Consider the following 24,498-nt stretch of genomic DNA (forward strand, 5'->3'; position numbering starts at 1 on the left):
TCAGGCGATGGACAGAATTAACAGCATGTCTTCCCAAAACCTTGCGCTTTAATTACGAGTGGCCATTAGCAGATTTGTCTTTGAATTGTTTGCCCTCTGAGAAGCATATGTGCCACATGAGAGAGAGAGAGAGAGAGAGAGAGAGACAGAGAGAGAGAGCCTTTTATATACAATCAAGCTCAGATCTGAAAATTCTTGGCATTGTTTGGGTTTTTATACATGACGACATTGAAGAATTTGTATTGTTTCTAATGCAAAACAATTTTAGACAACAAAGACTTATTTTGGTTATTAAACAATTATGCACCGTCTTGTTCTGGTAATCATGTAAAACACATTATTTTTCCTACTTAAAAGGAAGGAGCATTTGGATTATCTTGATTGATTCTACAGTCATAGCATAAAACAATGGATGTTATATATGTGTTGGCTTGCAACGTCTTGCATGGTATTTGTATGAATCCATAACGTATAGACCGTCACATGAACAGCATGTGAATAATATATATCGGTCCCGCTCCACAAAAAATCCTCTCCCACGTTATCCTCCTATAAACTACATAAAGGTACAGATTCCATACCTTCACAGCATATAAAACGAGCTTATCGATTACCAGCCTCCTCTCACTCTCGCCATCCATCCACCCTCTCACCGACAATGCAGCAGCATGCTTGCGCCGGCGGCGACGACCTATCCCTGAATGCGTCGGCCTTCAGTGGGCCGCTCCCGTGGGTCGGGCTCTTCGCGGCCGCCGCCTCTAGCACCTGCGCCCTGACCATGGCCTACGACGCCATCTCCGCCGTCTGCCGTCGCAGACTCTGGTTCCCTTCCTCGCTCTTCTCCCTCAATGCCACCACCATCACCCTCCTCTCCATCGCCAGCAAGCTACCTCTCGACCTCTCGTCTCCAATGCCCTCGCGATTCGACCAGCTCGCTAAGCTCAGCGGCTCCGCCCTCCTCGCAACTGCCGCCGCCAACCTGCTCCTCTCCGTCGCCTCCTTCCGCAACTTCGCCTCCGCGGCGTCCAACCTCGGCGCCCTTGCCATCTTCTTAGTCGCTTTCGTCTCCAACGTCGCCATCCAGATCTCCACCGGCGTCATCTACGCCTTCCTGCCAGAGCACCGTATAGTCCTCGCTCTCATCCTCGCCCTACTCCTTATTCTCTGCTCCTCCGCCGTCGCCGTGCAAACCACCAAGCGGCTGCTCGAGAGCCAGTTCACTGACAAGCTCGACATCAACCAAGTTCCCGACGATGGCAACTGTTTCGACTTCAACACGCTCAGCGAGTGGGTGACGCGCTTCTGGTTGATGGCGCACACTTCCAGCCCACAGTACGTGCTCGGCCGCTTCGCGACCAGCACGGCCTCGGGGGTCTTGGGCCTCCTTAATTGCATCATCCTGGTAGAGGCCACGGTCAGGTCCTTCATTGGCAGCGTGAGCTTCTGCGGCAAAGGGACATCGGACTACATGTGGTCCACCACGGTCGTCTTCTGCGTCCAAGCGGCGGCTGTGGTCGTGGGCACGATCGCCCCGGCTGGGAGATTGTGGAACGCCGTCAGCTTCCAAGTTCCCCACGCGAGAAGTTGGAACTGCATGGATGAGCTCAAAGTAGAGAAGTACTGGACCGAAAGCCTAACGGAGTGGAAAGCAAATCCCTCGTTGATGATCCGATTCCACATCGGGTCACGCCAAACAAGGAAGATAATAAACGGTCTCAAGAATGCCGGCCTGAACTCACTGATCATAGCTCAGACCGTGGTAGTGCTGGCTTGCAAGGTGGTACAGCTGGTACCGGTGCTGGCTTACGCGGGAATCTGCAACTTTGCACGAGGCGGCCACCGAGGGACTCGACCGGGACTATGCCGGCCTCCGGAAATCCGTGTATCCGTACCAGTGTCACCGCCGAGAACACTACGCGGCCGTCGAATGTTATCCGTACCAATGGCTCGACCAACACTCCGTCGCCTTCGAGTAACCGTCCTGATGAGTCGCCCGTGACTGCAGGTATCGATATCGATGACTCGGTCGGGAGTAGGCCTGCTTTGGGAGATCCGAGTAATCAGACCGATGACTCGAACGAGACTACGTCGGATTTGGGACATCCGGGCATCTGTGTCAGTGACTCCACTGAGGCTACGCCGGGTTTGGGACATCCGAGTAACCGGACAGATGGCTTGACTAAGGCCACGTCCACTTGGGAAAATCCGAGGATTCATCCCGATGGCCTGATCGAGACTTCACCGGCTTTGGGAAATAATATCCATACCAATGACTCGATCGAGATTTCACTGGCTTCGGGAAATAGTATCCACACCAATGACTCCACTGAGACGACACCGGCTCTCATGGATAGAGACTTTGTGCTGCATTTGGAAGGCGAAAAGCATCTGGTGGATATGATGAAGCAGAGCGGACTCGAGCGCGGGGTGGGATGGTTCGCGAAGGGCGATAGTAGTCCACCTAATCATCTAATTGAGTTGTTGAACCTCTCGGCTTTCCACAGTGGAATTCAAGCAGTTTTGGATTTTGACGATGGTAGGAAACTTGAAGTCACGGCTTCTGGACATCAAGTAGTGCATATCTACGACGACAACAACCACGCCCACCCCTTGACTCTTGCGAAACCTTCTTACAACTGGGGGATGCCTTTGGTGACACTCACTGCATTAGCAGTCACTCTTCGTTCCGCGCGTGATGGTGAGCTCGAATCGCTCCTGCTTGGAGTGAATGAAGGGTTCGTATATGTGAGGCTTGTCGAACGGCACTTGGATGAGAGAGGGTTGTGCAACATGACCGACGCAGCGACGAAGTTATGGCAGGGACTCGATCTCCATCATAGGTGGATAGACATGGATCTCCATGGGTTGGACTTAAGTGGCAAGGACCACATCCGACGCTTAAGAGACGAGAGCGTGAGTGAAATCCTTGCAAAGAGAAACATTATTGAAGACAGGAGCCCGCGAGAATGGCCGGAAGATATCGTTGCACGCAGTTGCATGTACCGAGCGTGCAGTACCATATGGGAAGGCTACGACGACAGATATCAGATAGACGACAGCTTGTTTAAGTGGCTGCGAACTACCATTTCCAACATACTGTGGGCTTGTCTCACCAATCTTCCACGTGTTATCGACATGGAATGCGCTTGCACCGAGGCTGAAGTGAGGGAAAAGAAGGTTAGGAAGGCTGTTGTAACGCTTGGCAAGGTGAAAGAGATTCTCCAGTTGCTTGGAGATGAGACAGTGGCTGGATCTTATCCTGGGAACAAACAGGACATCGATGAATGGTGCAGGTCCCAATCGACGACTCATCCTTCGACCTCTTCCTCCAATGATGCGTGATCTATTTTCTATGGCCCACTAGGTATGGTTTTATGCTATCTAAGCCTAATCCAAGGACCAGTGCGGAATTAAGTCAAGTATATTCCGAGAATATTCCGAGAGTTTCTTATAGTTAAAGAGCTCCATCATATATAATAGCAGCACTAATTACTTTGACGTGGATGAATTTATAGTATATGTTCTGAACATTCTTTTGCAGTAATCATAGTTCATGCCAGCTTTCATCTTACCATGATTTGACATGTCACATCTGATCCTTAAGACTTTGGGGGGGTTCAATGTAGTTAATAATACGAGGAATAGAATTGTGGAAGACACTATACTATTTTTGTTATTATGGAATATTATAATCCATAGGCAAAAAAGTTATGAGCCTAAGATGTGTGCTTATGTATATATATGAGAAAGGAATATTTTTCTATCATCATCATCTCTGACGAGTCATTGGGCCTCTAAGCTCGCTCCTCTTCTTTTTTTGAAGGGAAGCATCATTCAATTATTACGTTAAACACAGTTATGTGTAATATCATTTTAGTAGAACATTTATATAAATTTTTTGGTTGATAAATCAACCAAAAATATTTATCAACATTTCTGACACACGATTGGATACCAAGATATATGAAGATAGCAGCGATACAGAGAATCTCCCCGGGGATGTTTGCATGATTTTAATGAATATATCTTTTCTTCAAAATAATTAAACAAACATGATAATAAGTTGCAGAGTAAGAGTATTATTAACATATAAGCCACACGGACACACTGGTTATGAGGATTAAGCACGCCATCTCCGAGCCTTGGACATCAACAATGGCGGCTTGGGTGGCCCAGCACAGCAGTACCTCGCCTGGACTGGTGCTACGTCGAGACAAATGGCACTGTACAATCACGGATCTCATGGCAACTTTCGTTCAATCTTGTAGTGGCAACGCCCTCCGGGTATCATTGTCTGCTTTTGCGACGATCCATGCAACTCTGACAACAGTGAAGACCGGTCAAGTCAACTCGGGTAGGACGACTCTTCCTCATCCCGTCCAATTATCTAGTGGTGTCGCCGGTGTCGTAGATTCTTTTCCACTCCGTCCTGCCCTGCTTGCTCTCTCGATGGGAGGTTGTGTCGTCCTCCTCCTGGACTTTTGCAGTCAAAAAAGTAGAGTCAACTTCCAAAGCATCGAGAAGACAACCCCGAGGACCTTTGTGTCATTCTCTACGGACGATATATAGAGGCAGTCACACGGTGAGACTGTCGCCTTCTTTTGGCTTCCTACCTAACTCACCGTTACCTTAACGCCAAGAATCAAACTTGTACAGAACTACTGTTATTTTTATCGATCGTCCTTGAAAGAAGTCATCTTTGAGATTTCGTTACGTTCCATTTTCCGTTCAACCAAAGGGGATGAAAGGGATGGGAGAATGAGGTGAAGAAGCCCGCCTTTATTGAATGCTTGGGTAGATCGGTAGTCACGGGAAAGGTCTCTCCTTTGGAGGTCTTTGATGGCCACTGAAGTCTTCGTAGAGACCAAAGGAGTGGGATTTGACATGGTTTCAACTTTTGTATATGCAGCGAAGAAAGTGATGCCTTTGACTGAAGGGTCTCATACGGGCGTGTGGTCGAGGCGGAGACCAAATCGGAGCAGGCGAGAGAACATTTTGGTTTACCTTCGAGGTTTTCAAGTCTCCCACTCCTGTCGATGCCCTTACTACTGCGCCTGTCCTTTCTCTTCCTTCGCTTGTGTTTGCTTGTCCCTTTCGCGATTGTATCCATCGCTGCCCATGTATCCTAGGTTGTCCTCTTTCCTGTTCCGTCACTTGGATTACGGCTCTTTCTTTTGCAGAAGTTGTTTTCTTTGCTCTTATTTCATCCACTTTCTTCTGGTATTTCTTCGTTCAATCTTATCTTCTTCGCTTCTCCTAAAAGATGCAATTTTGCTCGGTTTTCAATCTTTTCTTCTTCTTTCCGTTGCTAAACGCTCCAACTTTTTTTCCTTTTCCTTTGCTTATTTTTCCTTCTTTTTTCTCATCTGTTTATTTTCCAAACTTAGTTTGTTAAAATCAGATTGTAATCTTCCGTTGCTCGTAGATGATATAAGCATTGCTAAGAGTTGTTGCAACTTGAAGCACACCAACTGTTCGGAAGAATGGGGTGCCTATCTTACTTCATGGAGAAACACTGGTTCAGACGGCAGCAGAGATCGGAGCCCAAAGCCAGCTCGGCGACGGTCTGCCCACCGTCGTCAAACGGATCCGAGGAGTCGGTCTCAAAGCAGAGGAGTGAATCCTCGGGCTCAGTCGCCTCGTATCGAAGCATTCCTGACTTGTACGAGGAGAGGGCCGGCAACTTGCGTGTTTTCCAGTTCAAGGAGCTGAGAAATGCAACCAATGACTTCAGCAGGATGCTGAAGATTGGGGAGGGTGGGTTTGGAAGTGTGTACAAAGGATCCATCAAGCCTCTGGATGGGAAGGGAGATAACATCACAGTGGCGATCAAGACGCTTAATCCGAACGGCTTGCAGGTAACTTTTAACTTGTTGAATTATAAGCAAACAAGTCATTCTAGATGATGCTTTTAATGTATCCATACTGTCACACAAACCACGTTTGATTGGTCACTTGCAACGTGGTTATAAGTCAACTCCTAGGCTGTCCAATATGTTAGATTATATGGTCTAATTTGACTGAGTAAGATATATCATATGTGTAAGATATATCACAGATCTGATTAGATTCTGATTACGATTATCAGTCATCAGAAAGGAAGTTGAATTATAATAAGATTTCTTAGGAGATGAATAGGGACTTAGTTCTAATAATATTCATAATTCTATACATAATAAGGAGATTTAAATAATCTCAAAGGAGAATCTACTTTGAATAATTATGCGATGAAACTTGATGATATTATTTTGGATATCTTTATAGTAGTTTAGGGTTGTATATTCCACAGGGATGATATTAGTTCATAAATCATTTTCAGTGAATACTGAATATATTAATATTTCACTCAAAGGTAAAATATGAATGACATCAATAGTTCATTATATTTTCGAAACTCAAAACATTAAATGTTGTTTTATATTTTATAGTGATAATTTTTTCTATATACTCTTATGCTTTTAGTATCTTTGTATTCTCTAGTTCAAATTATTCAAAATAATTAAAGCATGTATATTTTACATTGGTGTAATAGACCTTAACTTAATATAATTTGTTGAAAGACACGCAGAATTGATTGATAAAAGCACTATCGAACAAATTAATGAAATAAATACTTAGGAAAAATTTAATATACTCAACTTAATGTTCGTAAGAATGATAATTGCAGATAACATAAATACTTCATTATTGTTTGTAACTAGCGCACAAGAATATTTAAGGGCTATAAAAGATAAATTTAAATCTATTGATTAATCATTGGCTGATATACTAATAAAAGAATTGATCATGACTCAGGACGATGGCACTCGAGGGATTCAGGATCACTTCCTTAATATGGTTGACAAAACTGTGAAACTTAAAGTATTATAAATAAGGATTGAAGTACTTTAAATTTAACATATAACTTTTTACACATATCAATAGCGAAAATAAAAGATCCATGTAACTGATCCCAAATAGTTGGAACTTATGGCTTTATTGTTGTTGTTGACAGGCTTATATTTTGAAAGTAATTATTGGCTCCATGATTTCATTGCCTTCTTTGATGTTAGTAAAATATTGATGATATGCTTCAACTACTTGAATTTATGTTATATTTTTAATTTTATTTTTGAGACTTTGAGCTCTTATAGTCTTAGAACGAGAGAACCGGCAAGAGGAAAAATCTAGTATCTATCTTGGAGATACTTAATTTAACTAAGTTTATAGTTGAAGATGACCAAACACCTTTTAAAAAGGAAATCCAAACAGTCTAACAAAGGGTCCAATTAATGGTGGTAAAAATTGCAGAGTCAGCCAGGTCAATCACTAGATTGTCATCAGAGTCTAAAGTCCAATTATAAATCTAGTGCTGAAGTTGCATCTATTAGTTTAATTGGTATGAATTACTCCACTTGCTTTACTTATGTGCACCACTCATTCTTTCTGGGTGTTCCTCTACTTTTTAGGGGCATAAACAATGGTTGGCAGAAGTTCAGTTTCTTGGAGTCCTGGAACACTCAAATCTTGTTAAACTCATCGGTTATTGTGCTGCGAATGGTGAAAGAGGTGCTCAGAGACTGTTGGTCTATGAATATATGCCAAATAAGACTCTAGAGTTACATTTATTTAACAGAGCTTATCCTGTGCTGCCCTGGAACAAAAGATTACAGATTGCCTTGGGTGCTGCAGAAGGATTGGCATACCTGCATGAGGGTTCAGAAGTTCAGGTATTATTCTACATACTAAATACCTGTTTTTTTTACTCATGTTGTTTCCACTTATTCGATATGAACTTCTTCATTATTGGTTTCTTCAGCAATTACTAATATTCTAAGTTCAGGAACAAAACTTAGATTAACGGGTGGTTTTGCATAAGTTGTTCAGATGTTTAATCGCAACTTTCCTTAATTGTACAGGTGATTTATCGTGACTTCAAAGCATCTAATGTGCTACTGGATGCAGAGTTTAAATCAAAACTGTCAGACTTCGGATTAGCAAGGGAGGGACCATTAGCAGGTCACACTCATGTAACAACAGCGGTATGCCGGCTTTAAACTGTATAATAAAGCAAGTTTTGTTTCCATAATCGTGTAATTTTTCAGGATGGTTGCTAGCCTTGAACTTCACTTTTCCATGAAGTCATACTTATTTTGTCCACTCTAATTTATTAAGCTCTGTGAACTTATAGTTCAAGTTGTTGGTCGATGAGATACAAAATAATTTACGATAAGATGACAGTGGAGTAGTGTAGGAATTCATGGATGGTAAAGATGACATTGCCTAAATCATCTTGATGTCCAAGGAGGGAGCTGAAAAGATCGAAGAGAACATACCCAACACTCCATCATTAATTAGCTGCTGTTCCATCATTTATACTCAAAACTGTGATTTAGCTCTTTCAGTTTTGCTGTTTTATATATGCAAATTGCATTTAGCTTCTTATCATTAGCTACTGTAATTTCGGCATCTAATCACTTGTCACTATGTCAAATGATAGGTTTTTGTTTTCTGTGGTACCAGGTAATGGGGACATATGGTTATGCAGCTCCAGATTACGTAGAGACTGGCCATCTCACAGCCAAGAGCGACGTTTGGAGCTTCGGTGTTGTTCTGTATGAGATCCTGACCGGCAGGCATTCTTTAGAGCGGAATCGACCGAAAAATGAACAGCAACTCTTGGATTGGGTGAAGCAATTTCCTGCAGAGAGCAAGAGATTCAGCATGATAATGGACTCCCGACTTGAAAACAAGTATTCTCTAAGAGCTGCTCGGCAGATCGCCATGCTAGCCGATGCCTGCCTATCCAGGCATGCCAGAGAACGTCCAAAGATGAGCGAGGTGGTGGAGCGCTTAAAACAAGCAATGCAACACGAGGACTTGGATGGAGAAGAAGAGTATGTGGAAGAGCGTTCTCAAACTCCCTCAGAAGCTGCAGACAAGACAGTAAAATCTGCCAGAAGACGAATGCTTCACCTCATCAAATTAGGGGAGAGTGCAAATGTCGGTGGTAGAAGAAGATTGCAGCTGTGAAAGAAAGGTTGGGGGATCAAACTTTGAGTTTGTTCTCATGTTCGTATGGTTCTAATGCCTCCAACCTTTGTCCAATACGTTACTACTAGATGACTTTGTTCAAAGTACTTTTTCTTTTGTATTAGTTATTAGAAATGCTGAGAATTAGATATGCGTCGGCACACAGCATTTTGCGTGGGGTTTATATGTAGAGCATGTGAGCAATCCCGACACAGACATCAACCTATAAATTAGGTGAAAGATGACGTTTCCATGCACATAATGATGCAGCCTTTTGGTGCCAGAATAAGGAATATAAACCGGCTGGCAGCCATCAATCTGCCGACTAATAATGCAGCAGCACGGCTGCGCCGGCGGCAACGCCCTGAATTCTTCGGGCTTCTGCACGGTTCCCTTCCTCGCTATCTGGCATGAGATATGCCAAATATTGGTAAGATCAAACTTGTGTCTCAAGGATCACAAGTTTTATCTTACCAATATTTGGCATATCTCATGTGATCCTTAAGACATTTGGGATTCAATGTAGCTAACAATATAGGCAATAGTTTTGTGGAAGACACTATGTTATTACTTGTTACTATGAATTATAGTAAATTTATGATCAACTTTGGGCCTAAAATATGCATATGAGAGAAATATTTTTCTATCATCTCTAACAAAGGATTGAGAGAGAGAGAGAGAGAGAGAGAGAGAGAGAGAGAGAGAGAGAGAGAGAGAGGAGTCTAATAGTATACAGAGTCCAACAATTCATCTCAAAGCATACAGAGAATTCCTATCAACATTTACAATCTCTTTTAAGTTGATCCCCAAACAACTTATTGCTAAATTGATCCTTCCACGATTAGAGTTCTATAGCAATCAAATCCTTCCATCTTTTATGATTAGTTAACTTTTTTTACTAATTTGACAAAATCTGCATGCTATCCATGTGACATAAAAATCATCAATATAAACAATTTCTTAAAATCTTAATTTCCTTCTTCAATATCAAAACCTTCAAATTCTATTTTTTATTTTAATTAATTTAATTGCCGACTAATATGCCACATCGAAAATCAGAATCAATTCATAAATGAAAAAGGAAAAAACAAAGCTGATAATAATAATAATTATTATTATTATTATGTCTCATTAGTCTGCTAATTGTCCATAAATATAGATGATGAAAGAATTTGATTATCACAAAACTACAAAAAAAAAAATTAAAGACACCCAAAATTAAAAAAAAAAATCATGATGATTTATCTACTATAGACAGACATACATACATGAAAAAAGCACCAAAACGTGATAGACAATGCTGGTAATTAATTAACCTTCATATATGATACATATATAAATTCACACTCATAAACATAAAAAGGAAACGGAGAGTAGCGGTCCGGTTTGATTCGGAACTTATCCGGGTTCAATTGCATTACTGTATGCATATGATTCCCTTGGTTCATAACTAAACCGGGTTCAGTCTGACCACCAAAACTAAAGCAAGCTGGTTGGGCCGGTTCATATTTTTCTTTATGATCGAACCGCTTAATTTCAATTTAATTTCTTCCCTTCATTTCTCTCTAATATCTATCTCGTCTATATCAAAATTATTATGTCAAATACTTAAGATATAAGCTAGATTTCTAATCATCATGCTCCACAAACATCTAAATGTCACTGACGGCCAGAATTATATGCATCAGACTTCCTATCTGGCACACACTACATACCGCTATTGAGGTGGACAGCCATGTGATCACTGCTCACCAAATCACGTGTTGAGGTGGCGCGATTAAATAAGAGGGATGACATCTAAGCTATTTAAAGCAAGCATACAGTGTGCTGCAGGTACACCAGACACCCGCGGAACACCTGCTCGCAGTCACGCGATCGCGAATAACTATTTCATGCAAATTAATAGGTACAACTTTGTACAAAATTTAAGCTTATCCACGTAATCCAAACAAAAGAATTTATGTTATATGGATTGACCCCAAACGCAATAATAAAAGAAAATTGAAGTGTAAGGAAATATATGAAAGCGCAGCCAAAAAGTCACCCCTTTCTTTTTAATCTTCTTTCAGGTTTTTATTACTTTTTTTTTGGATTTTTTTTTTTAAGGTCTTGTAATTTGGACGGCTGATGATGGAGTTGATCGTGGGGGTGAGGTGTGGAGATTGGGGGATCTCAGGAAAGGAAGACTCCGACGCTTCCGGCTCTGGCACAGGCGCAGACCGGGCACAGCTCGGCGGCCGCTTCGCAGGCGTCGCAGAGGCAGAGGTGGCGGCAGGGAAGGAGCACCACTGACGCTCGGCGCCATCGGCATGTCCGGCATGCCACCTCGTGCTCGACTCGATTCGGGTCCACGTAAGCTGACTCGGCGTCCTCCGCCGTCGGTGGGTCTCCGCACTCGCCACCTGCCGCTGGGGGAGGACGCGCCGCGACCGCCTGCTGCAACTGGGCGTGCAGGGCTGCGGCGGTCGCCTGGTCCGCCATGGCCTTGGCCTGCCACGCCATAGATTCGGTGCGCAGGCGGCCGAGGCGATCCTCGAGCTCGGCGCGCCTCCTGGCTTCACGCTCCACCTCTGCCTCCTTCTCCCGTAACCGCCGCGCGGCCGACTTCTCCGCTGCGCTCAGCAGAGCACGGTAGTGCCTCTGCCGTCGCTCCGCCAACGCCCGCCGCAGTTGTTCTCCCTACAAATGTAAATAAAGGGGCAATTTTTCCTGTGTCTCAGGAGGAGAAAAAGGAACAGCGGAAAGAAAGAAAAATGGGTACCTTGGCGAGGAGGAACTGCTCGATTTCGTTATTCTGATGGTTGATTTGTGCGGCGAGTTCGCTGGAGAAGAGAGAAGAACAGGAAGAAGAAGAGGCAGGGGAGGAGGAGAAGAGATTGAATTGCTTCGGGCTCCGGTGGTGTTGCTTGTCCTCAGAGGCGAGACCAAGACAGGTGGTAAGCACGGAAGGCTGGTGTATTTGGTGCTGAGGAGCAAGATTTACAAGTGCTGGAGAGCAGGGTTGTGCTTGCAGCGAGATGAGGCTAACAGGGTGATTCTGCTGCTGAGGCGGCGGCGCCAATGGAATGCCGGCAGCCTCCCTACTTCTCTTCTGCGCATTACCATTCGCTGCCAACCAACAAGCCCATCTCCATCTCAGACATCGAAGGAACAGATCGAAATCGACGAATCCAACAAAGACAAAAAGGAGGAACCTTTATCTCACCTCCGTCGGTCACGAGCACCGCCGACTGGCCGAGGAAGCCAGTCGCGACCTGCGGAGCAGACTCCATCTCTTTCCTCTCCTGCTCCCTTCTGCATCAATTCCACAAGCCATCAATCACCCCCTAAAAATCAGAACTTTACACCAAATCCGTAACAATCGACCGCATAATTCCATAAAGATTAGGACTTGGGCGAAGAATTCATCCGAGGAGAACGGAAAGGCACCTGAGCACAAAGTTGGATGGGTATTGGGCTTGAAGTGCCATTCGGTAGAACGAGGAGAAAGAAGAATCAGCGACAAGAACCAAGGAAAACTTCTCCTATCTCATTTCCAACGCTTCTCCGCATCAAACAGGAGGTGCCTCAAAGACAGAACGGCCTTCTTATGCTCCCCCCCTCCCCCACCCCCTCCCCCTCTCTCCCTCTCGCAAGCACTTCTCACGCACACATGTATATTATAGACAGAGGGAGAGGAGGAGGGGGAAAGATAATAGAGCTGGATGTGCTGGGCTTCTCTGGAACGAGGAGTTGCTAACCATAATTAACACTAATCCACTCTCCTTAATTGGATTCATTTGTGACTAATCCCTTCCATTCTTTTTTATTTTATTTCTCTTCCTTCCTTTTTCTTTTCTTGAATTGAGTTGATAGCTTTTGGTGGTTGTTGGTTGTCAATTGTTCGGACACTAATTCCTCCTCCTCCTCTTCCTTCTCTTCCTCCTCTTGGAGTCTTTTATCATTTGGTGCTGCTTATTTTGTGACTGACCTTCCTTTTCTTTTGCATCTGTTCTCTCTCTCTCTTTTTCTCTCTATCTTTTTCCTTGGCTTTGAAGCTTGGTTCAAACAAAATCAACAGCTTTAGCTTGTCCTCCTCCTTCCTTATCTTGGAACATAAAAATTGGTGGTGGGATTCACCTCTGCAACCTAACCTGGGTTGGTTTGCCAGATACTCCCCCCCCCCCTCCCTTCCTTTTTTTCTACCACTGACATGGTTACCAGATAGCCAAATTGACAAAGATGAGACATGTAGTATTATTATCCTATTCCTACATTGAATGGAAAGGATTTCTCAAGCTTTGTGAATTATGATATGTTTTGCAGATTTATTTTTTATGGTGCCCTTATTTTGGATTTTTTTTCAAAAAATAAGTAGCAGAAACATAATTCAATGTTGACACTTCAGGTTTCAAAAAAGAATTATTGTGAGATTTGGAACTCTCATTTTTGGTAAAATGGATCTAGAATAAATTTTATCTAAGAATTGTTTTCTCATTTATACTTTATTAGGTTAGATATGTAGCTTTGATACAAATCTCATATTAGAATTATTTTCCCATTTATACTTTTTTTAAGGCAGATATCAGAATATATACATATAAACATATGAAAATAATGCATATTTTTTCCATTTGTCTGAAATGACTATAATTCGGAAAAAAAATTCAGAAAAAAAGTTTTCTGAAGAAAAAAGTCATTTGATGCTTTTTTTAAAAAATAAAAATCTATTTAATTAGCTGTAGGTAAAGTAAAGTAGTTTCATAAATAGGATGCTTTGTTTCAATTGGAGAAGAAATAGAAGAAAAGTAGGTGCCTGATTTACTTATGATCTTCTTAGAATTTCAAATCATTGACATTAAATGCCTGTTCAAACCTTATGAGAAGTCAAATTATAGCATAAATGGATTGCTATTGTTTAGGAAGGTGTGTAAAAGATTATGTATTTGCAATTGATTTCAAGAAAAGAAAACTCTGCAGTGCTTCACATCCACATCAAAAGTATATGCTGAAGGGGGGATATCAGATACAGTCTCCACTGAAAATTTTATGTAGACAAAATTGTACTAATAATTGGTCCTTTATTTGAATTCAATGTTTTCTCCAGAAACTATCATCTGTTGAACATTTTCCCCTTTTTTAGAAAGGAAGAAGGAACATCTCATGCTTGACTTTATTTATGAAATGGTTCATCATAGTCAACAAAAGCATTGGTTGAATTTATAATGGCAAAACAATGTCAAATTTGACAGCCAAAAATCTAGAAAACCAGCAATATGTTTCCACTTTTTATTCTGCCTTTTACATCATATCCACCCCATTCCTTGTATAAGCAAGCCTTGCTTTAAATATTACCATTCAATCTTTTCTAAAATTTAACTTACAAAATTACATAATGGTGCTGAGCTACATATATTTGCGATGATTTATCAGGAAATATCTCAAATTTTAAGATTTTATTAGATAAACCTCCTTCTTTGAAATTTGTAAAATACTCTTAAAAATTAAGACAATTGTTAGATGTAAAATGACTCAAATTAATTTTGATCCATATGTCCATGTGACTTGGGCGATTTATCGAGAAAAACCTTAAACTTTGAACTATTTTTTTTTTAATTATGATATAGCATATATCTTTTTATAAATTTCTGATAATTGTTTGATGGTCAATAGTTAGTGAAATATATTAGTGTAATACGGTTCAAGATGAGTGTATGATAATAGAACATGTCTTCTGACATATCAATTTTCTTTGTTATTGTAAATCTTTCAAGTATTAAGGCATATGTATAATTCATATAAAAATCAAATACTAGTAAAATGGATGTAAATTTACCTAAAACAAGAAATAAACATGAAGACATGTTAGGATATATAAAAAAAGAGAGTAATATATCATTTTGAATTAAATTATGAAAAGATAGACAATTGGCATGAGAAGGGAGAAAAAGATACTAGAAAGAGAAGGCCAAAGGATGGAGATTCTTACTCACCATTAAGCATCTAATCCCTCCATTGAGGAGCGGTCCCTTTTGGTACATGTCACTACCAAAACTACACACACAGCAATTTGGCTTCCTTTTGTGAACTCAATAATTTAGCATATAAGAAAAGAAAGGGCATGGAATTCAAATTTTAGCTTCATGGAGATTTGATAGCTACATGGAAGAAGAATTTCTAATAAATTCTCCTTTGCTTGTATCTTACTTTTGTTGTTTGATGGAAGAGGTCGTCCTTGGTGACTTATTAATCTTTCAAAACAAAGGAATATATTACGAAACTTGATTTAATCACCCAAATTTTTTTTTTGTAGTGATATGATTCTATGATGGTATTCATATGTATCTTAAGATTTTGTTCAATGTCACTATGTCTACAAGCTTAAACTGCAAACAAAATAAATGTTATAATTTATATTTTGAATATCTTCCTCATATATATATATATATATATATATATATATATATATATATATATATATATATATATATATATATATATATATATATATATAGAGAGAGAGAGAGAGAGAGAGAGAGAGAGAGAGAGATTAATGGATGGAAAACCTTTGAATTCCATTTACACAGGCGAAGAGAATACTGCAGTGGAAGGTAATGTTTGAGTTGTGCTGATTACTAGTAAATTTTTGAAGTATTCCAATATTGATTTAAGGGTGTCTTTAATGGCAAGCATTTGTTTGTGTGATTGGATATTTCTCATTAATTACAAGGGTACATGGCCACCTAATATACTTATTGGTCAAGTAATTCACATGCATTACAATAAATGAATACACATATAATGGTCCAAAAGATTAAGAATAAGTCATAATATATTTTTTTTAAAAAAAGAAAGTGAGAGATTTTGATCCTTGTACCCCTTGAGGCACATAATTATGAACTCCCATTCTATTTGATATAGGAGTGACAACAATAGTAATAATAATGATGAAAGAAACCTTTGGTAAAAGGGGAAAATGAATTGAATGAGATCATTAGTGTCCTCTATTAGTTTTTAATAGTTTATTGAGACCGATGCTGTTCTATATCTTTGTAATCATTTTGTGTTAAGTAGTTAATATTTTTTCCTTTTTTTTATACTTTATTTATTCAAACCTTATAAGTCTTCAAAATAGTATAATGAACATAAACATCTGTTTTCTTTTTATGATATGGTATCTCTCGTTGGATTTATTATATGATGGTGATGCAAATCTAATAAGAGATTGAAAAGGTTCCCTCACTATTAAAAATGTCGATTCAAAACACTAGCTTTACAAATAGGTCAAATTACAAATGGAAACATGTATCTTATCAACTCAAGAGAAAAAAAAGGGACCAAACTCTGAAAGATTACCACCTCTTTGTTCATTGATAATTATATATTAGATGGTGGTAATTGAGTCAAAGCAGGAGCTTCCATGGCCACTTAAAGCCAAAGACAAGCTTGCTAAGAATACAGAGAGGTATGACATCGAGGTAATGTGTGGGGTTTGTTCTTTGTCGGCTTATCTTCCCAACAACATGTGTTGGTGGCAGTAGTGATCACATTTCACACCTCAAATATGAGTCCCCATTGCAACCATTTCCCATCTCACCACCATTATGTCAAGGGGTTGGCCAAGACTTGTAGTTGAGAGAAAGGTAAACATGGTGGGCCTCGGAGAATAAAAACATATGCCAACCTCATCATGACTAGTTGAATGGCTGTGCATTTTGATGGAAGGAACATATGTTTTGTGGAGAACTAATAATACTTTTATGTGACCATTGTTGTCATCTTTTATCAAAATTGGTATCTTCATTCTTGCCTATTATTATGTCATCTTGGTCAAAGAAATAATCAGGATTAGTCAGCATAAATTTGATGCTAAATTAAGGTGAGAGCATTCTCCCATCCAAAGTTTTCTTAGAGATCATCAAGCTTAAGAAACACCATTGTAAGGTTTGGAGCTTAACTATTCAAATAGGAGCTACTTCTTCCAACATCATTGGAAAGGCTGCCGATGGTCATAGTTCATGGTTGGAAGAAAAAGGTTTAGGGAGGGGGAGGGAAAAGGATTCCTACAGTGCCATTTTCTTTTCTTGATGTTGCAACTGTCACCTCTTGAATCAAAGCACTCACATGCACCACTGCCTGATTCAACCACTCACAGACTTTGGACATGAAGAAGAAAGAAGAGGATAGCTTTTAATACGTTTCCTTCCTCCACCACCATGTCACCTCCACTGCAGTACCCCATTGCATTGTCTGAAAGCTCTGCCCACCTTAGCCACCAGTATCATGTGACATTGCTGCACTTCATAGCAGAAACCTTCTTTGTGTAAAAAGAAGGAACCCACTATTCCTTGACAAAGCTTTGTTGATATTGTTATGCATTCAAGCATGCTTCTCACGATAAAAGAAGATGAGAGAGAACTGAGCAAGGTAGAAAAAGTTGTGTTGAGTGGTGTCAATGATATGCCACACAAGATTTCTCCAAGCTTGCACTCCCATCATAAAGCCAAACATTATTAAGAGGCACCCAAAGTCTTTCATCTCTTCTTAGTAGTACAGACAACCAAGGGGAGTTGGTTGTCAGGAATCCTTTTCTTTGCCACCACGCTGCTTCAAGCTGGGGTTGTCATCTCCCTCCCCCTTCTTAATGCTATCATGCTCTCCTCACCCACCATCTTGCACACATCCCCATTCCTCACTGACACCTTCTCCTGTTCTTCACCTAACTCTCTTTGCCACCATTACCTCTGAAAGTGAGACCCATGCATGAGAGATAGGGGGAGCATCTAATCCTTCCCCTCTTGGCTTCCTCATGTATGGTCTGATGCGTTGGAATCACAACAAGAAGCTTTGTTTCTTTCCCACATTTGAAGTGCTCTGTGGGGAGGTTTAACCTCCCCATCACATGTGGCTTCTTCTTTGCGAGTGGTGGGTTGGGAGTGAAGGGTTCATGTGGTTGTGAGGCCAGGCAATGAATAGAAACCCATAACACCCCTCTCTCTCTCTCGCTCTCTCTCTCTCTCTCAGTCTCTCTCTCTCATTCTCTCTCTCTCTCTCTCTCCACTTAAGATATTTGTTAGGGTCATTCAACCTTTTAAAAATGTGAAATATCTTTCAATGTGTTGCAAGAACTCATTTTGATTGCTTGTGTGGCAATCTGACCTAGAAAAGGGACATGCTTCATTTGTCTAAGCTGGTTGAACCACAGCTAAGAACCCAGAATCTTAGATTCGAGTGCAAAACATACATATCTCTGATAAGGAAAAGCATGATCCGATGCTTGGGATTTATCTAATCCTATTAAAAGATTAATCACATTCAAAAACAAAATCAAGATCTGCGATAATATTGATCTAGTGATAGTGTAGTATAATCACTCATCAGGAGTTGTCGATAATTTGAGGATTCTGATTAAGATTTTGAGATTGAATTCTATTTTTACCATTCATTCTTGAAAAAAATAGTTCTTTAATGATGAAAAATATTTTTATATATATATATAAATTATGTTGAAATCATAAAAGGGTTATTTGAGCACTATTAATATAAAAAAACATCTCTACCATCTTCCCCATCGGTAGGTTCTTACTGCTTTCCCGTGCTATTGTGGATATGGGGCTCCATGCTGTTTTGGCTGTAACCATCAACAAAAGAAGAGAAGGAATAGTAGAAGGAAAGGAGGAGGAGATCAACAAGAGCAAAGAAAAATAAAGAAAATGGAATAGGAGAAGCAAACAAATTTAAAACAAGAAAAAATAAATGAGGAGGGAATGGAGAATAAGAAGAAAAGAATTATCTAAGCCCACAAGTGCATCAGTGCATGTTAATCGACTAAGCTAGCAATGCAGCACTGGAATCATCTATAGAACAATTCAGTACTATACAGATTTCATTATAATATGTGGGGATATCGACATAGTCCTTGACAATGCCGAAGCCAATGCATGAACAACGTACTTTTCGAGTACTTGTACTGAAGAGTGGACGCATCTAAAGCTTGTCGACAAAGGGAAGATAAAGGAATTACTCTTAACTCCCAAGAGATACTGTTAGGGGTAGGAAAAGGCTTCCCAAAGATTAGATTTGATTATATACATAGCTACTGATAAGCCTTAACTTAATTTGCCTTGCAAAACATACTAATTAGACAAGATTTCGAAATTTCTAGCATGTAAAGAGAGAATTGACATGACTGTATGCGTAAAGGCCTTAGCTGTTTAATCATAACCTGTTTGAAGGTGGCAATTAAAAGAGAAAAGAAGAGTAGAATTAGAAGACCACCAAAACTCACATAAAGCTGCTACTCATTCCATGCAGCTCTCTTCTTTTATATATACATGGCATGTTGTTTCCATGTGGCAGAAGTTTAAGGTTTTGAAGATGCATGAAGGAGAAGCACTGGTCTTGATTGAGGAGTGAGTTTGTGCTGCTTAAATTACAAGGTTTAACTTCAGCCATCTTGTATTCTACCCAATTATTTCCTGTATGCTATTGAACATTTACCTATATATATATGTGTGTATATCTTGGACTTAATTAGTATCTGAAACATCCATGAACTCTATTTCCAAAGTTCCAGGTGACATACATTAATGCTCGAGGAGCCCTTGCTGAGATTTGCTCGGGCATGGATTAGTGCAAGTATGACTTACTTCGAGACAATACCTATTTAGGTTTTCATCACTCTCATGAACACTAACGTTGTTAATGTTTACAAACACCTAAAGCCATGCCATGACCGATGCTTCCAACCTCATTAAGGTTTTTGTTCCTTGTGTAATGCACTATGTGGCCAATGCTTATCTTCAAGACCAAGTCACAGTCAACAATTTAAAGGCGTTGCTCTTTCCACATCCTTCTACTTGGTGTGATTTAGACAATGAGGAACTCTCTCTTCTTGTCTTTTTCCCTTTACTTTCTTTCTTGATCTGAATCTCGTCAAGTTCGAAGACTTCCTGGTTGTATGTATTGGGATGGTTGTGAACTTGATCTCTTCCCACGTCATCACACAACATGCCTGCCCACATGTATCTTCTTTGTGCTACATAGAAAAACCTCCCACTACGTCCCAAGTCTCTCTCTAATTTGTCCCAACAAAAAACCGAGCACTCTCCTTTTCTTTCTGACATGTTGTTGATACCAAAACCAAAGAGTGTGACGAAGACTCTTATTGGTTGTGAATTTGAAAGTAAGCTAAGTGTAACAGCAATATACGCTTGATGTTCCTCATGAGTGTGCTTGGATTGGCATCTAATCACGTGGACAAAACATCGAGTTAGCTTGAGACCAAAGATAAGCTAGTATAACCATGCAAAAGGAAGAGACAATTCATGAGTTCATTTCTTTCCTCCACTTTTTGATCCATAAAATAAGGTAGTGTACATCATACAAATCTAGAGGAACTGCAATTTGAAGTTGGAGGAGCAGAAATCTTAAATGCGGAAAATGGCAGATAAGAAACGTTGGTGGGAGAACTTTGGCTGTTGCTTCTGTTGATCTAGCTTGAAACAAGTGCTAGATGAGTAATCTTCGAGATGGTAAGACTTATCTTGTTGTCTTTTACTTGATGCAATGCTGGAGCACTGAGGACTGTTGATGTACCTAATTTGGTGCTTTCATTTTACATGCTTTTCATCCAAAGCCACACAAGTTGGTACCGTGAAAGTGGTGTTGCAGATCTGATATGGGGTATGACAAGGAAACATTGAAATGCCAGTACATAAATTCCACATAATTGCTTCTAACAGTGTCATCTACTGTAGCAGATTCAGGAAGATTTGGCAACAAAAAGAGGTCATTTGATGATGCTATTTGTGTTGGCATCACCACTTTCCTCAGCCTCGGCTCAACTGTGTTGTTTTAAAGGAGCATAAGAACAGCATAGCATCATGGTTTCTTTTAGTGGGGATCTGATGATCTTATCCAACTTGTGATTTGACCTCTCCTGCATCCACTTCAGATGAAGACTTAGATTGGATGATTGATGGCAGTGCTTCAGGTCAAGCATTCCCACACATGTATTTTACTACTTACATAAAAACTAAAGATTTGGCTTTGTGAATATGGCAAGAAGACTGATATATAGAGACAATTTAACTCATAGGTCACTATCTATAGAAGTGGTGGACTGGAAAATAAGCCTCTTACATGCACTTGAGTTCTTTTGTGTTAAGTTTTGTTCTTGTGCCAAAAATTTAGAGAATTAAGCTTGATGATAAGTCAAGATCATGTACTTCTTGGGATGTAGAAGTCGATACTTTTACCTAAATAAATTTTCTCATGAATTTAAGGAAGGGAATGTTGTTGACAATTGGTCGGCCTTTTTATCTTGTGCCATCAAATCTTTTCATTTTTAGATTGGAGCATGACCTTCTGAACTTGATTTTTCTGGTTTGCTTGGATACGAACGATCGTGTGGATCAAAGTTTTCTTCTTCTTTTTTTTGTTGCTTTGGAAAAAGAAGAAATAGAGCTGGTCAAAAGGTGAGATGTTATCTCTTTGAAGGCCAAACCATTTAGGATTTTTCAAAAGGGTGGAGGAATCTACTACAAGTGTATGTGATCTTAGTGATCTTAGACCAATTCCTTTTTAGGTGGTTTCATGGTGGAAGGGGATGTGGAACAAGATGAATATGATATGTGAGGCCAACAAGATCTTAGACCAATTCCTTTTTAGGTGGTTTCATGGTGGAAGGGGATGTGGAACAAGATGAATATGATATGTGAGGCCAACAAAATCCTTCTCCTGAAAAGCTGATAAAGATTTTGATTGGGTAATTAATAATTCCAACATCTTAAGAAGATTATACCAGTTCAGGTTTGACATGTAAATTAAACTCAAGTGTATGGTCTCAGCCCAGATGAAGAACGAGTACTATGTAAATATTCTTAATTAAACACCATAAAAGAGAGACAAATACATCATGTTCTACTCTGATTCAATGATACAAATTTTGACTGTATGATCAATAATCCCAAAAGCTTAAACTATTAGAAATAGGCTCAATATATTTATAAGTTTTGATACGAGAGAAAAAAAAAACCCCTCAAGAATTCAAGTATTTATGCTAGAAAATGATAGTGCAAATTAAGCCGAGCACAAAGCACAACTATAGGCTTTGAAGTTTGAAGAGCAAAAAGAAGGTAACTTTGATGTCTCTTTAGTTCGTTCGATTATCGTAATCTTTCTTTCTGTACATTTGCAATCTAAATTGAACAAAAAAGAGAAAAAAAAAAAACAATTTTGCTTGGTACTGATTTTTAGGAGGAGATTTGCATGAAGCGACCTCAAAGTTTTTTATTATCATCAAATGTAAAAATAGCTCATGGCATGCAAACACGAGAGGATATTTTTATGATTCAAAGCAAGTTGCTTGATGATGGTATGGGAAGTTTAATCTTTTCTCATTATGATTCTATTTTTCTATGTCGATGATATGCTTCTAGCCTGTGAGATACAAGTAGACTTGACAAGTTGATGAAAGAATTGAATGCCTTGTTTGACATGATAGATTTAGAATCGACAAAATAATATTTTTTAGCGTGAAAATCAAATGTGATTGGGGCATGAAACATATCGAAAAGGTATTTGAAAGATTCAAAATTGAAAAACGGTAAATCAATATTCTTGGTTTAGCTCAAAATGGAAGAAAATGAGATTAAAAAGATTTTCTATTGTGAAGGAGTATAATATATGTACATACATACATACATACATACATACATACATACATACATACATACATATATATATATATATATATGTATGTATGTATGTATGTGTGTGTGTGTGTGTGTGTGTGTATACCTTAGCTAATCATTGAGATCATTAGAGAATTCCTCTCTTCAAACTTGATCATTAGGAGTAGACTAATCAAACTTGATTATTAATCAAACTTGATTATTACAGGTTTTAAATGAAGTAGAATATAATATGAGATGTAATTTGAATAATATTAGGAGTAGACCTAATAATATAGTTAAGGTGAATATAAAAATTCTAGGTATCTTAAATTAGTTATGTAATAAGGTGAAGAAATTGATAGAGATATTACTCATATAGTAAAATTTTAAGTATTAAAATGGATAGGTATTTCATGAGTTTTGCATGATCAATAGATACCATTCACATTAAAAAAACCATTCTATAGGAATGTTGTTAGACTTATCATTTTCCATGGATCTCATCATTAGATAATTAATAAATAATATATTTGTATCATTGAAATAAGAATATTGAGATGATTGTATAGAGTTATTAGGAAAAATAAAAAAAATCAATTATTACTATTATTAATAAGAGACATGAAACTATTACTATTATTAATACGAGAAAAAGGCATAGGTATAAGACTATAGTAAATCCTATAAATAAAAATTTAAATATTCTTAATTTAACTTAGAATATGATTATTTTATAAACTTTAATATCCATGTGCTAGACTTCAAATAATTTGAACGTTACGAGGCTCCTTTTATATTTTTAGATGAAACAAGCAATCAAAATTATAAAAAGAATAGGCATATTTATAAAGAAATGAGCCTCCACCAAAAAAAGGAAAAAAAAAGGACTTTAAGCAAGATGGATTTATATTATTGTGGAGTGTCAACATATACTTGTTGTTGATTGTTATCACCAGATTAAGAATGAATTCATAGAAGCAAAGCATTATGTCCACTACTAAAGAAGCAAGATGGATTTTCTTATACCCTTAGTCTCATTTATTAGTGAAATTAATATGGTGTCCCATGGCTTTTCCCTTTTAGAATTTTCACAAAAAATATTGATGCTTCTCCACTTGTTTAAGTGTTAAATTACACCCTATTGATTATTATTCTAGATTAAGTGGTGAAGAATAGAGACCTCCTTCGTAAAGGATATCGGTGCCTTCATTTCAACAAGTCTACCTCAATCAAAGAAATTGTGGTTGGAAGAGGTGGAAGAATCAAGCAATGAGAAGGCCAAGCACATGAAAACGATCCCACCAGCTTGCGAAATGGATTAAAATGGTGACATTGGTGAGTCACGAAGTCCAAATTATCTTTCGCATCGTAAGTACATCTCCTTTGACAACTACTATGGATTCCCTTTATGGGTGGCCATCACCATTTGGATCGTGAGGTAGCTTAGCTTTGATGTGCACGAGACCACCACTTTGATTGCTAGGGTGGCTTTGGTGTGCAAGAAAAAGGGAAAGGTAAAGAAGGAGCATCATCGTGAGAGTGAAAGCTACAAAGAGATGGAGTTGCTTGAGAACCATGGCAGGCTCACAGCAAAAAGCCTATGGATGTTGGAGGCCGTGAAAGCTTCGAAGTGACGATACGTGCGGTTCCTAATGGCTCTTTGACGGCCTTGACTTGTTTCACTTGGGATTTTTCCTTTTGTTGATGCTTGGAAGCTCTGCAAGCCTTCCATCAATTTTCAATCTCTGGAACTGATACAACTCATCCAACTCCTCAGGTTTTGACAAGTCTCCGTAAAGATACATCGTTGTTAACCAGAGAGGTTAAT

At 39.3% G+C, this 24,498-nt stretch overlaps 2 protein-coding genes across 4 annotated transcripts; one reads left to right on the plus strand and one right to left on the minus strand.

Moving 5' to 3' along the window:
* Positions 1–4,624: 4,624 nt before the first annotated feature.
* Positions 4,625–9,163, plus strand: LOC135662646 (probable serine/threonine-protein kinase PBL19). Of its 3 annotated transcripts, none has more exons than XM_065176685.1 (6): positions 4,625–4,763; positions 4,910–5,129; positions 5,426–5,858; positions 7,449–7,709; positions 7,899–8,021; positions 8,503–9,163. In XM_065176685.1, exons 3-6 carry the CDS (start codon positions 5,484–5,486, stop codon positions 9,010–9,012), a joined length of 1,269 nt encoding a protein of 422 aa, XP_065032757.1. In that variant the 5' UTR covers positions 4,625–4,763; positions 4,910–5,129; positions 5,426–5,483; the 3' UTR covers positions 9,013–9,163. The 3 variants fall into 3 exon arrangements, with proteins under 3 accessions (XP_065032757.1, XP_065032758.1, XP_065032759.1); XM_065176686.1 differs by having other exon boundaries at positions 4,910–5,011; XM_065176687.1 differs by lacking the exon at positions 4,625–4,763 and having other exon boundaries at positions 5,027–5,220.
* A 1,626-nt stretch (positions 9,164–10,789) lies between these two features.
* Positions 10,790–12,628, minus strand: LOC103983059 (BOI-related E3 ubiquitin-protein ligase 1). The gene is made up of 4 exons (XM_009400205.3): positions 12,442–12,628; positions 12,218–12,306; positions 11,774–12,120; positions 10,790–11,691 (listed from the first exon to the last, which is right to left on the minus strand). The coding sequence occupies exons 1-4, from the start codon at positions 12,480–12,482 to the stop codon at positions 11,185–11,187; spliced, it is 984 nt and encodes a 327-aa protein (XP_009398480.2). The 5' UTR covers positions 12,483–12,628; the 3' UTR covers positions 10,790–11,184.
* Positions 12,629–24,498: the final 11,870 nt, after the last annotated feature.

This window comes from Musa acuminata, chromosome BXJ1-4, assembly GCF_036884655.1.
Source record: "Musa acuminata AAA Group cultivar baxijiao chromosome BXJ1-4, Cavendish_Baxijiao_AAA, whole genome shotgun sequence".
In the NCBI taxonomy this organism is placed as follows: Eukaryota; Viridiplantae; Streptophyta; class Magnoliopsida; order Zingiberales; family Musaceae; genus Musa; species Musa acuminata.